General features: G+C 49.6%; 1 protein-coding gene across 1 annotated transcript; it reads right to left on the reverse strand.

The window, feature by feature from the left end:
- Nucleotides 1-78: 78 nt before the first annotated feature.
- Nucleotides 79-7,004, reverse strand: B4GALNT1 (beta-1,4-N-acetyl-galactosaminyltransferase 1). Its single transcript, XM_040233084.1, has 11 exons — nt 6,620-7,004; nt 5,801-6,019; nt 5,117-5,281; nt 4,883-4,989; nt 4,373-4,413; nt 4,049-4,229; nt 2,957-3,055; nt 2,633-2,823; nt 1,870-2,010; nt 1,389-1,629; nt 79-783 (listed from the first exon to the last, which is right to left on the reverse strand). Exons 2-11 carry the CDS (start codon nt 6,016-6,018, stop codon nt 566-568), a joined length of 1,602 nt encoding a protein of 533 aa, XP_040089018.1. The 5' UTR covers nt 6,019; nt 6,620-7,004; the 3' UTR covers nt 79-565.
- Nucleotides 7,005-12,526: the final 5,522 nt, after the last annotated feature.

Consider the following 12,526-nt stretch of genomic DNA (forward strand, 5'->3'; position numbering starts at 1 on the left):
AAATGAGTCTGGTTGTCTGCACATGGACCCTCGGTGCCCCTTCCTCCACTCCCAAAGCATTGCAAAGACACAACTAAAAACGGCTTTCCCCTGTATGTTCACCAGCCCCCATTCCAACTCCATTCTCTCCAAGGGGGTGAGGCCGCAGCCACTGCACAGAGTCCTGGATCCAGAGATAGGGGCACAGCCCTGGGACTATATACTGGGGGCTTCCCCAACCCCTTAGTACCAAGGAGATGAGAGGAGAGTATTTCTGCTTTAGGTTTTTAGAGTCCCCCTATGGGCTCTTTGGCACTTGAAAAGCAACCCCCCACTTCCTGCCCTAGGGGAAGGGATTGGGGGGAGGACTTGGCACTGGCTGTGGGACAAGTTATGGCTCCATCATGCCCCTGGGCACTTGCAGAAAGGAGGAGTGACACCAGGACAAGCCCCTGTTTGGGATCAAGTTCTGAAGGAGACTGGGACAGTCAGTGGAGTGGTCACTGGCTGGTGGGGTTTGCTAGGAATTCCTGGCAGGGACAAGGAGACAGGCCCAGTCTGATAACTGAAAGGCCCCAAGTGGCCATCACTCTGAGGTCATGCACTGAAGCCGGTGTTTGAAGAAGAGCAGGCGATGTTTGGCCACCTGACTCTCGTCCAGTGATCCCGGGTAACGGTACCGAGCATAAGTCTCTGCCTTCGCATCCCTTGAGGTCCAAGGCAACTTCAACTTGGATGCGTGATCCACAACGACGTCTGAGCAGGAGCCCACTTGAAGAGAACCAAGTCCATCCAGGAAGAATTCTGGGGGCAGAGGGAAGGGGAGTACACAATGAAGGGTCTTGAGGATTCAGAGGCACTGCTGCCCCTAAAGGAGAACTGAGATTTGGGATATGGTGGGTGCATATGCAAAGACTCCATCTCTAAGGACCTTAGGCATGTAAATCAACCCTTTGAGTCTTGTATAAAATGTGTCAATATCCTTACCTTGTGCTTTGAAAACTGATTCCCTCCCTATCTCCCTCCTGCAACACACACTCACACACCCAAAAATTCAATAAATGCGGACTTGGCTGCTCCGAGGTGGCCAGGAGATTCGGTTGGGAGCAGGATAGAGGCCGAGGTGACAGTGGTGGGGAAGCTCAAGGCAGACCCAGTGGCTGTACTGGCCGCTGAGGTTTAAATGATGTTTGGAGCTGGGATGTTTGGAGCTCTCTCTGTGGCCGGGGCACGGGTCTTGATAAATCTTCGTAGAACTGCTCTAGGGACCTCGGTGGCAGCTGTGGGCTCCGTGGGGTGGTCGGTCAGTAGTACCCAGGGCCCCAGGCCCCTTACTGCCCCACCACCCCGCGGTCCCTGGTCCCGAGCCCCGAAGGGTCCCTTCCCAGCCTGGAGGGGGCGCCACTCACCCAGGTGCGCCACGCGGCTGAGGCGCGGGTCAAAGCCGACCTCGCGCACCTTGTCAGTGCGCGCCAGGAAGAAGTTGACCACGCCGTCGGTGACCACGCACCCCGGGAAGCCGACGAGCTCGTGGTGGAAGCCGCGCTTCTGCCGGAGGCAGTTCCCGCGGCCTGGCGCGCCAGGCTCCACGCTCAGCAGCTGCCGGTAGGTGGTGGCGAAGCCGGAGATTTCGCGCACCGCGCCCCCCACCTGCCGGCGCGGGAGGATGGCTGCAGGCCGGACGCGCACTGGAAGGGGTTAGGTCTGGGCTCCCTCTCCCCACCAGGCTGGCTTCCCTGCTGGGTCCTTTCCCGCCCCACCCCTGCAGGACCCAGACAGTGCCCCAGGGTCTGCTTCCGTCCCGGGCTGGCTGCTCTCGGGTCTCCCGGCCTTGGCCTTAGCCTGCCGGAAGCCCTCTTCCCACCCTCCATCCCGCGGCCCCTCCCCTACCAGGTCCAGCGGCGTCCGCTCCAACACGTCCACAAGGCTCTCTAGTCGCGTCCGCGCCGTGAAGACGAAGTCATCGTCCACCCACAGCACGTACTTGGTGGTTACTTGGGATATGGCTAGGTTCCGGCCTGCGAACCAGCCCTGGGAAAGGGTAAGTACGGTTGGCGATGCTACCGAGATAGGACGCAGCCCTCTGCCGCCTACTCCGCACTTCTGACCCCTCTCAACAGCCTCTGTTTGTGCGTGTGTGTTCAGTCTGCGACCGACGCTGCGACCCCATGGACTGTATATATCGCCAGGCTCCTCTGTCCATGAGATTTCCCAGGCAAGAATACTGGAGTGGGTTGTCATTTCCTCCTCCAGGTCTTGCCTACCCAGGGATCCAACATGCATCTCCTACGGGCGGATTCTTTACCAGTGAGCTACCTGGGAAGCCCAACAGCCTGTGCCCCTCTCCAAACTTTGGAAGTGCTTAGGAATGGCCAGGAGCTAGGTTTAAAAAACATGCAGTTTCCTACTGCCAGAGGCTCTGAGTGGGTGTTCTGGGGGAGAGTCTTGTAATGTATTTGATTCATGCGTTCATTCATTCATTCATCAACTATTTATTGAGCCCCCACTAGGTGCTAAGCACCATTCTAAGAAGGCAACTCAAATAAGACAGCTCCCGTGGAGCTTACATTTCAGAAATCCTCATGCTGGATTCACTACCCTGGAGACTGCGGACTGAGGGCATGCCCCCTCCCAGTGCCCTGTGGCTGTGCACCTTGCCAAAAGGCATGAGATAGTGCTCGATGTGGGGACCTCTAATGCTCTCTGGCTTGTCGCTGTCGTCGGCGATTACCACTGTGACCGTTGGGTAGAAGCGGCGGATGCTGGCGATGAGTGCCCGTAGCCGATTGTAACGAAGGAAGGTCTTAGTGGCAATGGTGACCAGAGCGCTGATGTTGTACTGGGCTAGGAGTGAGGGACAGAGTTAGATGCAGAGGAGAGTGGCGAGTGAGGAGAAGGAAGACACCTCCCAGGGCCACCCTATCCCAACTTTCTTCCTGTCAGGCTGGATCTATGCCCCTGAACATACCAGTCTCACCTCCCTGGGGTACAGACCCAGGTGGGTACAGCCGAGGGTTGGGTGGGTGTCTTATGCGGATGGTGAAGGCAGCTTCGTGTCCCTCAGTGGAGAACCGGACTGGGAAGAAAGACATGAGATGTGGCCCCTAGGGCTTGGCCAACGTTCTCTTTTCAGTAAGTCAGTATTTAAGTGCCTACCCTGTGTTGCACTTTTCTAGGCCCTGTTAGATAAGAATGCAAGGTTCGTATCCCCCTGGAACTTACATTTTAATGGGTGGGAGAAAGATGATAAAAGTTTTCATTAAAAGCTAGCCTTTATTGAGCATTTACTATGTGCCAGGCATTTTTAAAATTACTTTAACTATATGAACTCATTTAATCCTCACAATAGCCCTATTAAGTAGATTCCTATTACAGAAAAAGAAGGCAGAGAGAAATTAACTTGTCCATAATTACCCAACTCTTAGGCAAGAAAGCTGGGGTAGGAACCTAGTCCCTCTGGTTCCAGGTTAAGTAAATAAGAAAATTCAGGTACAGATAAGTATTGAATAGATAATAAGACAAGTATTGTGAGAGTGAAGAGGAGCCATCTGAGCTGAGATCCAAAAGATAAGGAGCCAGCCATGCAAAAATCTAGGGGAAGCGCATTCTAGGCAGAGGGAACAGCAAGTGCAAAGGCCCCCCAGTAGGAGTAGGTTTGGTAAAGAAGCCTTGGAGAGAAACAGGAGGGCTGTTATAACCCTTTTGCCAGAGGAGAAATGGGGGCTCTGGGAGAGAAAGCTCTTTGCCCTCTAGTAAGTGGTGGGCTGGGAATAGAGCTTCAGTCTTCTAGTTCCTGGGTCAGGTCACTTCCTGGGGCCACCATGGTTGGCCTGAAGGGGGGACACACCCAAGGCTCGGGTTTCCCTCTGGCCTGTTCCAGCCCCAGTTGAACAAAGGCCCCTTCTCTCCCTCCTTGGCCCTGCTGGCCCAGCTGAAATGCCCATTGTGTGTCTGGGCAGCTCTGGCCATTGCCTGAGTGTCTCCCACACCCTCTGCCATTTGCTTGCTCCTTCCTTTCTGGCTTCCTATGTTCACCCAGCCTGTTACTACATCCACCCAGGCCTCGCACCTGTGTCTGCTGTATTTGCCTGGTAGCTTCGGCTGCTATAAGTGACCAGTTGCAGCTGCCGATTGAGTTGGTCCAGCCCTCGGCTGGTGAGGGTGAGATCTGGCTGCCCTTCTCCGGTGAGAGTCACTCCAGTTACTTCCCCTGCCACGTCCCAGGTGCCCAAGGAGGCAGTCAGGTTCACCTGGGAGAGGGGATTGGTGCAGGGTGATGCCCCCTACCCACCTCTTGCCTCCCTGCTTCTTCCATCCCTCCTTTGGCAGCCTCGCTGCCCTCCCTGCATCATTAATACCCACCTGGCCTCCCCACCCTCCTGTTTCTTCTCACCTGGTATACCTCCTGACCAGAAGTGGCTTGCAGGCCCAGTCCTGGAAGCAAGGAGAGGGAACCAGAATCACAGACAGCCTGGGATTCCTCCCTTTCTCCTCCCTCTTTCACCTCACACAGCACAGAACTTCTCACCCATCCCTCCTATTGAGGCCACAGCAGGGCACATTGCAGGGCATAGCCCAGAGTAACTGATTTCTCACTCCTTCCCATCAAAGCAGTAGGTCTTGGGTAGCCTGCCCTGCCTGTGCATCTAACTTCAGCCAGTCAGCAAGAACACACCCTTCTCCCGAAACCTCTCCAGTTGTCTTCGGCAATTCCCCACAATCCTAGAGTCCCTTCTGTCCCCATCTCCATCTCCCACCTCATGAGCCCTCCCTGACCTGCAGTTTCCCTTTCATTAGAAGCCCCCCACCTGGCATTCCAATCTTCCCTCATTCATTCTCACCCAGCCTGGGCTCTGCCACCCTCACAGTGGTTTAGGTCCCCCCCTTGGACCCTCCTCCCCACCTGGTACCAAGATACTCCTGAGGGGCTGGACCTCCACACCCTGCAGGGGGTACTGTAGCGGGGAGTTGGCAGGGGCTATGAGCAGCTGGTCAGCAGCAGACTGGCTCCTGGCAGTGAAGGAGGGGAGGACAGGAGGAATCAAGGGGAGCCGTGCTCTCCCTCCTACCACACCCTCCCTCCAGGCCTCCCACGGCTCTCCACAGGCAGAGTCCCACCCTCCTTTCCACCGGGTACCTTGAAAGGAAGGCCTGGAACTCCTGCTCCCTCGAGGCAGACACAGTGCTCAGCTCCTCAGGGTCAAAGGCCTTGGTGAAGTCAAAGGCTTGGACCTGCCTCTGGAAGGGGAGGTGAAGGCGTCCCTCACTGGACTCACAACTGCAATTGTTTGCAGACAGCAGCCTGTGAAGCCGGGAGGAAGGGTCCTCAGAGCCCCGCCATACAGCTCACTGGTCCCACGGAAGGTTGACACAGCACCCGCACTTTCGCCATTCAACCCTCTTCATCCAAAATCTGTCCCCTTAATCACTGCTCTTCATATAGTCCCCCAGAGGAGGGACCACCCATGAGATGACCCATCCTCTACATCTGGATTTTACAGAGATATAGAACAGACCAAATGCTAAGGTTTCAGAGTTGCCTACACACCATCAGGACCCCAGCTGGACTCCTTTCACAGGGAATGACCAGGACTCACAAAGTGATTGCAACCCTGATTGCAACTCTCCCTTCCCCACTCCCAAAGCACAAGACTCAGTAGCCCCCTCCACCTCTTACTTCACCACCGCCACCACCCCCCACCCCCCGACACACAACCACTCTAGGGAGCCCAGGATTCAGAGCTCAGCAGCAGAGGAAACAGAAGCTTCCCAGACTACCCCCAGCGAGTGCCATGCTGTCACCCCGACTCCTTACACTCACCCCACCACTTGTTCCTTGATCCTGACCGGGATGTGTGCGTATCTGGGCTCAGGGGCAAGACCTAGCAGTTCTGGCCTGGGGTTGCCCTGTAGGGGCGTCCACAGCGCAAGAGGTGCCCGGAGGCCCGGCGCGACCCGGGTGCTCGCGTACAGGAGCCCCAGCGAGGCGCAGGCGAGCAGCAGGACGAGCACACAGAGGGCCCGGCGGCCCAGCCGCATCCTGGGTGGCGAAGGAGTGGGAGGGTGAGAAGGTGGTGGGCGAAAGCGTGGGTGGAGACTCTGGGCCCCCGCGGTTCCGGAGACTCCAGCCGACCCGGCTGGGGCTTCCCGCATCTCGCGCGCCAGGATTTGTATAGCGAATCGGTACCCTCGTCCCCCTCCCCTCACTCCCCGGGCCTCGGGTCTCCTGGCCTCCTTTCTTCTCGCCCTCTCCCACATCTCGTTTTTCTTTCACCCCAGAGGCCTGTTATCTCGACGAATCAAGAGACCTTTAAAGGTAGCGGTTTCGACGCGGCGGCTCGTAAGTAGAAAAAGCATCGTTGTATTAGAATAGTGGATGTTCCGGGGCCCGCCGCCTCCCTTGGCCCACGCATCCCCCACCCCCTCAGTCCGAGCATCACCTGGCCCGGGTGGGCTGCAGAGGGCAGCGCCACACCTTGCCTGTCATGAAAAATGCAGAATCACGCCCGCGCTGCTGGGTGGCCCCGGCGGAGGTGACCCCGTGAGTGGCCTCGCGAAGCCTTGCGGGGCGACAAGGTGGACCGATGCGCGCGCCTCCTCCCGCCTCCAGCTCAGTCCCGCGTCCCGCCCCAGCACTGACCTGTCTTAACGCTTTAAGGCCGCTGCAAGATTTCGGTCAGGGCTGTGCCAGGCTCTCAGCCCTGGCCTGAGAGTCCTCATGGGGCTCCTGGAGGCGGCCTGATTGGGGAGCCGGGAGTGAATCTGAGAGTGAGGGAGAGTCCTCCTGCCTCCCGAGCGCGCACGACCCCGCCCGCCTTTGGACTCTCCGGGCTTTGTAGACCACCGCGCTGGGGTGGTTCTGGGCGTTTCCTGCGGGGTTGGGGGATTGGAGTCGAGAAACCGCCGCACGTCAATCCCAGAAAGAAATCCGGGGTTCCCTCGGACCCTGTCCCACTTGCCGGCCCGGGAGAGCCCCGGCCGCCGCCCGGCTTTTCAGATCGCGGCGGCTCGGCTCGGGTGCCGGTTGCGGAGGAGCGTCAGGCTACGCGCCGAGAATGAGAGCGCTGGGGCGCCTTCTGGTGGGCACGGAGGACACTGCGGGGGCGCGAAGCCAGCGAAGCACGAAGGTCCTCTTCACGCCTCCTCCCTCCCCGCCAGCCCTTTGCTTCCGAACCCTGGCATCTCCCCCGCCCCACCGCGATCCAAGTCACTCTATTCCTATTTGTTAGGAGCCGTCTTTCCATCGAGACTGTAGGCCAGGACAGGCGATAAGGGCTTTGGGAAGTGATGGGGTGGGGACGCCCTGTAACCCCATTTCAAGGAAGATTTGGATACTTAGGGTGAGATAAAGGAACCCAGACAAGACTGGAAAATAAAGACTGCCTAGCTAACAAAGACAAGTTGACAGCCTCCCTCCTAGCCTCGCCTCCCCCGCCCTCCAGCCCCCGCATACCCCAGTTATCTAACGAATACTCAATGATGTAACAAACACTCAGTAATTCAAGGGCCTGCTTCTTCTGACTGCTCCTTGTTGCAGACTTGCGGAAGGGAAGAAACCCCACACAGTGCCTAGATTGGTTGTACTTACGCGTGCAAGCTGCAGACCTGTACTACCTTAGCTGTAGCTGGATTCTTGCTGCTGCCCTAAGTCCTGTGGTCCCATGATTCTAATAAAAGATGTCGCAATTTAATAGGGAAAAAAGATATAATAGGAAATGTAAAACAATGAAAATGTGGGGGCAAGGGGGAGGGAAGGTTGGATTATTGGATGAACTGTGTACAAAGAAATGACTAATCGGCTGGAGGGAAAGTGAGATTCTCACCCTCTTTACACCAAAATAAATTCCAGATGTATCAAATATCTTATTATTAAAAATGTAACCACAAAGAGTAGTCAAATAATTCATGGAGTTTTTTTTTTTTTAATAATCTTGGAGTGGGGAAGAGATCTCTAAGTAAGATAAAAGGACATATTAATAGATTTGCCTATATAAAAAGCGTGGGTGAAGAAATTTCTATAAACAAACGAGAAATGACAAACTGTGAAAAAATATGTGCAACATGTAAGACAGATAAAGGTCTATTTTTCTTAAGAGCTATAAAACATCAATAAGAAAAAATTATCAGTCACCCCCAAATGGGCAAAAATTGTGATTAGACAGTTGAGGGAAAAAGTAAAAATGGCTTTTCAAACAAATGAATGTACACTTGACCCTATTCATAATAAATAAAATCCAAATTAGAGTAACAATGAAATGGTTTTTGTTTAGCAATTTAGTAAAGGTCAAAGAGTTTGCTAACACAAGTGATCAAGTATTTGAGGAAATCGTCACTACCATACATTGTTGTGAGTGTTAATGGACTCAGCTTAGAGCAATTGGCCAATCTATTAACAATTAAAATATTAATCAAAAAATAAAATATTAATCATTTAAATCTTAAATATTAGAAAGTTAAGATTTTTAAATATGATTCAATCAGACAATGGGACACTGGATTAATCTATATCTACTGATACTGAATGATATCCAAAACTGTTAAGCAAAATAAACAACAGCATATATAGTCAGCTCCTGAGTGTGGGTTGTAGCTTCTAGGATTGTCCAAATACTAGAAATGAAGTGCTACCATAATAAAAACCTAAAAATGTGGGAATGGATTTGGAACTGGGTCTTGGGTAGAACCAGGAAGGAATCTAGGAGTGTTAGTGAAAGACTGAAAGATATTGAAGAGCATATTAGTAGAAGGCTCATGTCCTTTGAGGAAGCTGCTGATAAAGAAAAGTGAGGAAAGTAGGGAAATTGAGGAGCTTCCCAGGTGGCACTAGTGGTAAAGAACCTGCCTGCAGAGGCAGGAGAGGCTAAGAGATGCAGGTTCAATCCCTGGGTTGGGAAGATCCCCTGGAGGAGGGCATGGTAACCCACTCCAGTATTCTTGCTGGAGAATCCCATGGACAGAGAACCTGGTGGGCTATAGTCCATGGGGTCGCAAAGAGTCAGACATGACTGAAGGGACTTAGCATGTATGCATACATATCTAATGAACTGGGGATCTCATTGAGATTTTCAAGCAGAATGTTGAAGGTGCCTTCAGGTTTCTTCTTGTCACTTTTAGTAGCACATATATGAAAAGAAAGAGATAAGTTAAAGAAAGGAATGCCAATTAAAAAAGTCCTGGGGATTGTTAGGTTTGAAATTTCCTAGCCTCTCCAAGGACCAGTGAGGCTAGAATTTTTAAAAATGGCTTCCAGGACTTCCTTGGTGGTGCAGTGGGTAAGTATTCGCCAGCCAGTGCAGGAGACATGGGTCTGATCCCTGGTCTGGGAAGAGTCCACATGCTGTGGAGCAACTAAGCCAGTGCACGACAACTACTGAGCCCATGGGCTACAACCACTGAAGCCTGAGTTCCTGTAGCCGGTGCTCCACAAGAGAAGCCATTGCAATGAGAAGCCCGCACATGGAAACGAAAGAGTAGCCTCCTGCTTGCCACAACTAGGGAAAGCCCACATATAGCAAGGAAGACCCAATGCCACACACACACACAAAAAAAGGCTTTCAGGGAAAGACCATATCTAAGGAATGCTCAAGAAACTATTGTCTGAAAATAAAGCCAAGGATATAAACATAAATCTTCTGTTAAAGAAAGAGCTAAGGCAGTGCCTCAGAATGGTTTCATTAAACAATAGGACTCTCAGTGATCAAAGAAGCCCAAGGAAGAAAAAGGTTTATCTCGATAATATTTGTGAATATGGCTTTCATGTGATGTAGTTAACCACAATAAGATTCACAGGAGAACTATAAAGATTTTAAGAGAATTGTATTTGCAGAATTTTATTGGTGATAGAATAATTCTCTCTTACTATTCTAATAGATAAATGTTTGCTGTTTTAAATCCCTCAAGTTTGGAGTAATGTATTACACAGCAATAGGTAACTAATTCAGAATATTATATAATGAGGGGGTTATAGGCACTGCTTTATTTAAAATAAATTACCAAGAAAAAATTCTAATTAATTTTTTTCTTCTTGGTTATTCATTTCAAATAAAGCAGTGTGTACATGTCAGTCCCAAACTTCCTAACTATCCCTTCCTTCCCCCTCTACGTTTCCCTCCAGTACCCATAAGTTCATTCTGTAAGTCTGTGAGTCTGTTTGTAAATGTTCATTTGTATCATTTTTTTGATTCTGCATATAAGCTATATCATATATTTCTTTCTCTGTCTGACTTACCTCACTTAGTATGACAATATCTAAGTCCATCAAATTGCTGCAAATGGCATTATTTCATTCTTTTAACAGCTGAGTAATATTCCATTGTATATATGTACCACATCTTCTTTATCCATTCCTCTGTTGATGGACATTTAGGTTGCTTCCCTGTCTTGGCTATTGTAAACAGTGTTGCAATGAACATTGGGGGTGCATATATCCTTTTGCACCATGTTTTTCCCTGGATATATATCCAAGAGTGGGATTGTAGAATCATATGTAGCTGAATTTTTAGTTTTTTAAGGAACCTCCATACTGTTCTCCATAGTGACTATACCAATATACATTCCAACCAACACTGTAGGAGGGTTCTCTGCTCTCTACACCCTCTCCAGCATTTTTTGTTTGTGGATTTTTTTTAATGATAGCCATTTGACTGGTGTGAGGTGATATCTCATTGTAGTTTTGATTTGCATTTCTCTAATAATTAGTGATGTTGAACATCTTTTCATGTGCCTCTTGGCCATCTGTATGTCTTCTTTGGAGAAATGTCTATTTAGGTCTTTTGCCCATTTTTTGATTGGGTTGTTTGTTTTGATATTAAGCCACATGAGCTGCTTATAAATTTTGGAGCTAATCCCTTGTCACTCACATCATTTCCAAATATTTTCTCCCATTCTGTGTGTTATCTTTTCATTCTGTTTATGGTTTCCTTTGCTGTGCAAAAGCTTTTGAGCTTGATTAGGTCCCATTTAAGTTGCAGCAATATCTTTTTCAATCCATCTCCTAGAGTAATGCCTGAATTCTACTTTAATAAAAAGAATCATACAGAATGTAGTCTTCTGTGTTTTGACTTTTTTCTTTCAGCATTATGAGTTATTGTGTATAGCTGTAGACCATTTCTTCTCAGTCTGTGCAGTTGACCTTAGAACAGCACAAGGATATTGTTGAACTGTGCAAGTCCATTTATATGAGGATTTTTTTTCACTAAATACATATTATGGTACTATATGATCCAACACCGGTTGAATCCATGAATGCAGAACCCCAGATTCATCGAGGACTGACTATAAAGTTTTACATGGATTTTTTTGTTTAGAATTTTTTTCTTGGTTAAAAAAGTAGAATACAGGCAAAACTAATCTATGTTTGTGGTCAGAACTGTGATTACCTTTGAGGCATGGAGTAGTAACTAGAAGGGGTCAATCTGGGTGTTAGTAAAGTTGTGTTTCTGTATTCAAGTGTGCTTAATTTGTAAAAATACAGAGTTGTATACTTGTAATCTGTACTTTCCTGTATGTATATTATACATGAATACACAGTTTAAAAATATGAGAAACACTTGTAATCTGCTTTTGAAAATATTCAGAAGCCTTTTTCTTCAAGCAGTACACCTACTTTCAGTGGGGTGATTCTTCTGATGGTCAGGCTGGGTTGATCAGGTAGCTGTAGGAAACTGGCAGCTCACATGGGGCTGGATGATACAAGTTGCCTTTTCTCACATGATGGGAGTTTGGTGCTCTCGGCTGAACCTCTCTCTCCTTGTGGTCTTTCATGGCAATCTCAGGGTAGCCAGTGTGTGCATGGAAGCTTCAAGCTCCCTTGAAGCCTTGCTTGTAATTCACACAGCATTATTCCTTCCCCACCCTCTCTCTCAAGCATATTTAGATGGTAAGGCAAATTATCAGGTTATCCCAGCTTCAAGGAGTGGTTATACTCCATCTCTTGATGGATATAAATGCAAAACATTTATGACCATTTTATTTATTTATAAATTTTTATTTATTCACCTATCTATTTATTTATCTTTGGCTCTGCTGGGTCTTCACTGCTATGAGAGGACTTTCTCTAGTTGCACCGAGCTGGGGCTACTCTCAAGTTGTGGTGGACGGGCTTTTCATCGTGCTGGCTTCTTTTGTTGCAGAGCACAGGCTCTAGGCAGTCAGGCTTCAGCAGTTGTGGCGTGTGGGATCAGGAGTTGATGTGTATAGGCTTAGTTGCTCTGACACATGTGGAATATTCCCGAACCAGTGACTGAACCTGTTTTTGAGGCAGGTTCTTAACCACTGGACCACCAAGGAAGTCCCATGACCATTTAAAATCTTCCATTATCACCAATAACCAAATCTTTAAGTGCAGGAATTGTTGCTTAATTAGGTACTTTTAGAAAGGAAGAATGTCTGAATAACTTGGCGTCAACATTATAAGGAATATCACTCTGAAATGACAGAGCATTATACACAAACGTGCCTGGAAATAAACATGTACCCAATAACAATCAACAAGAGACCCAGATCTTTTAATACCCTTTTCCACTAAAAGGAACCAGGGTCCTTGGAT

The sequence above is a fragment of the Oryx dammah genome, unplaced genomic scaffold (assembly GCF_014754425.2).
Source record: "Oryx dammah isolate SB20612 unplaced genomic scaffold, SCBI_Odam_1.1 HiC_scaffold_29, whole genome shotgun sequence".
Taxonomy (NCBI): Eukaryota; Metazoa; Chordata; class Mammalia; order Artiodactyla; family Bovidae; genus Oryx; species Oryx dammah.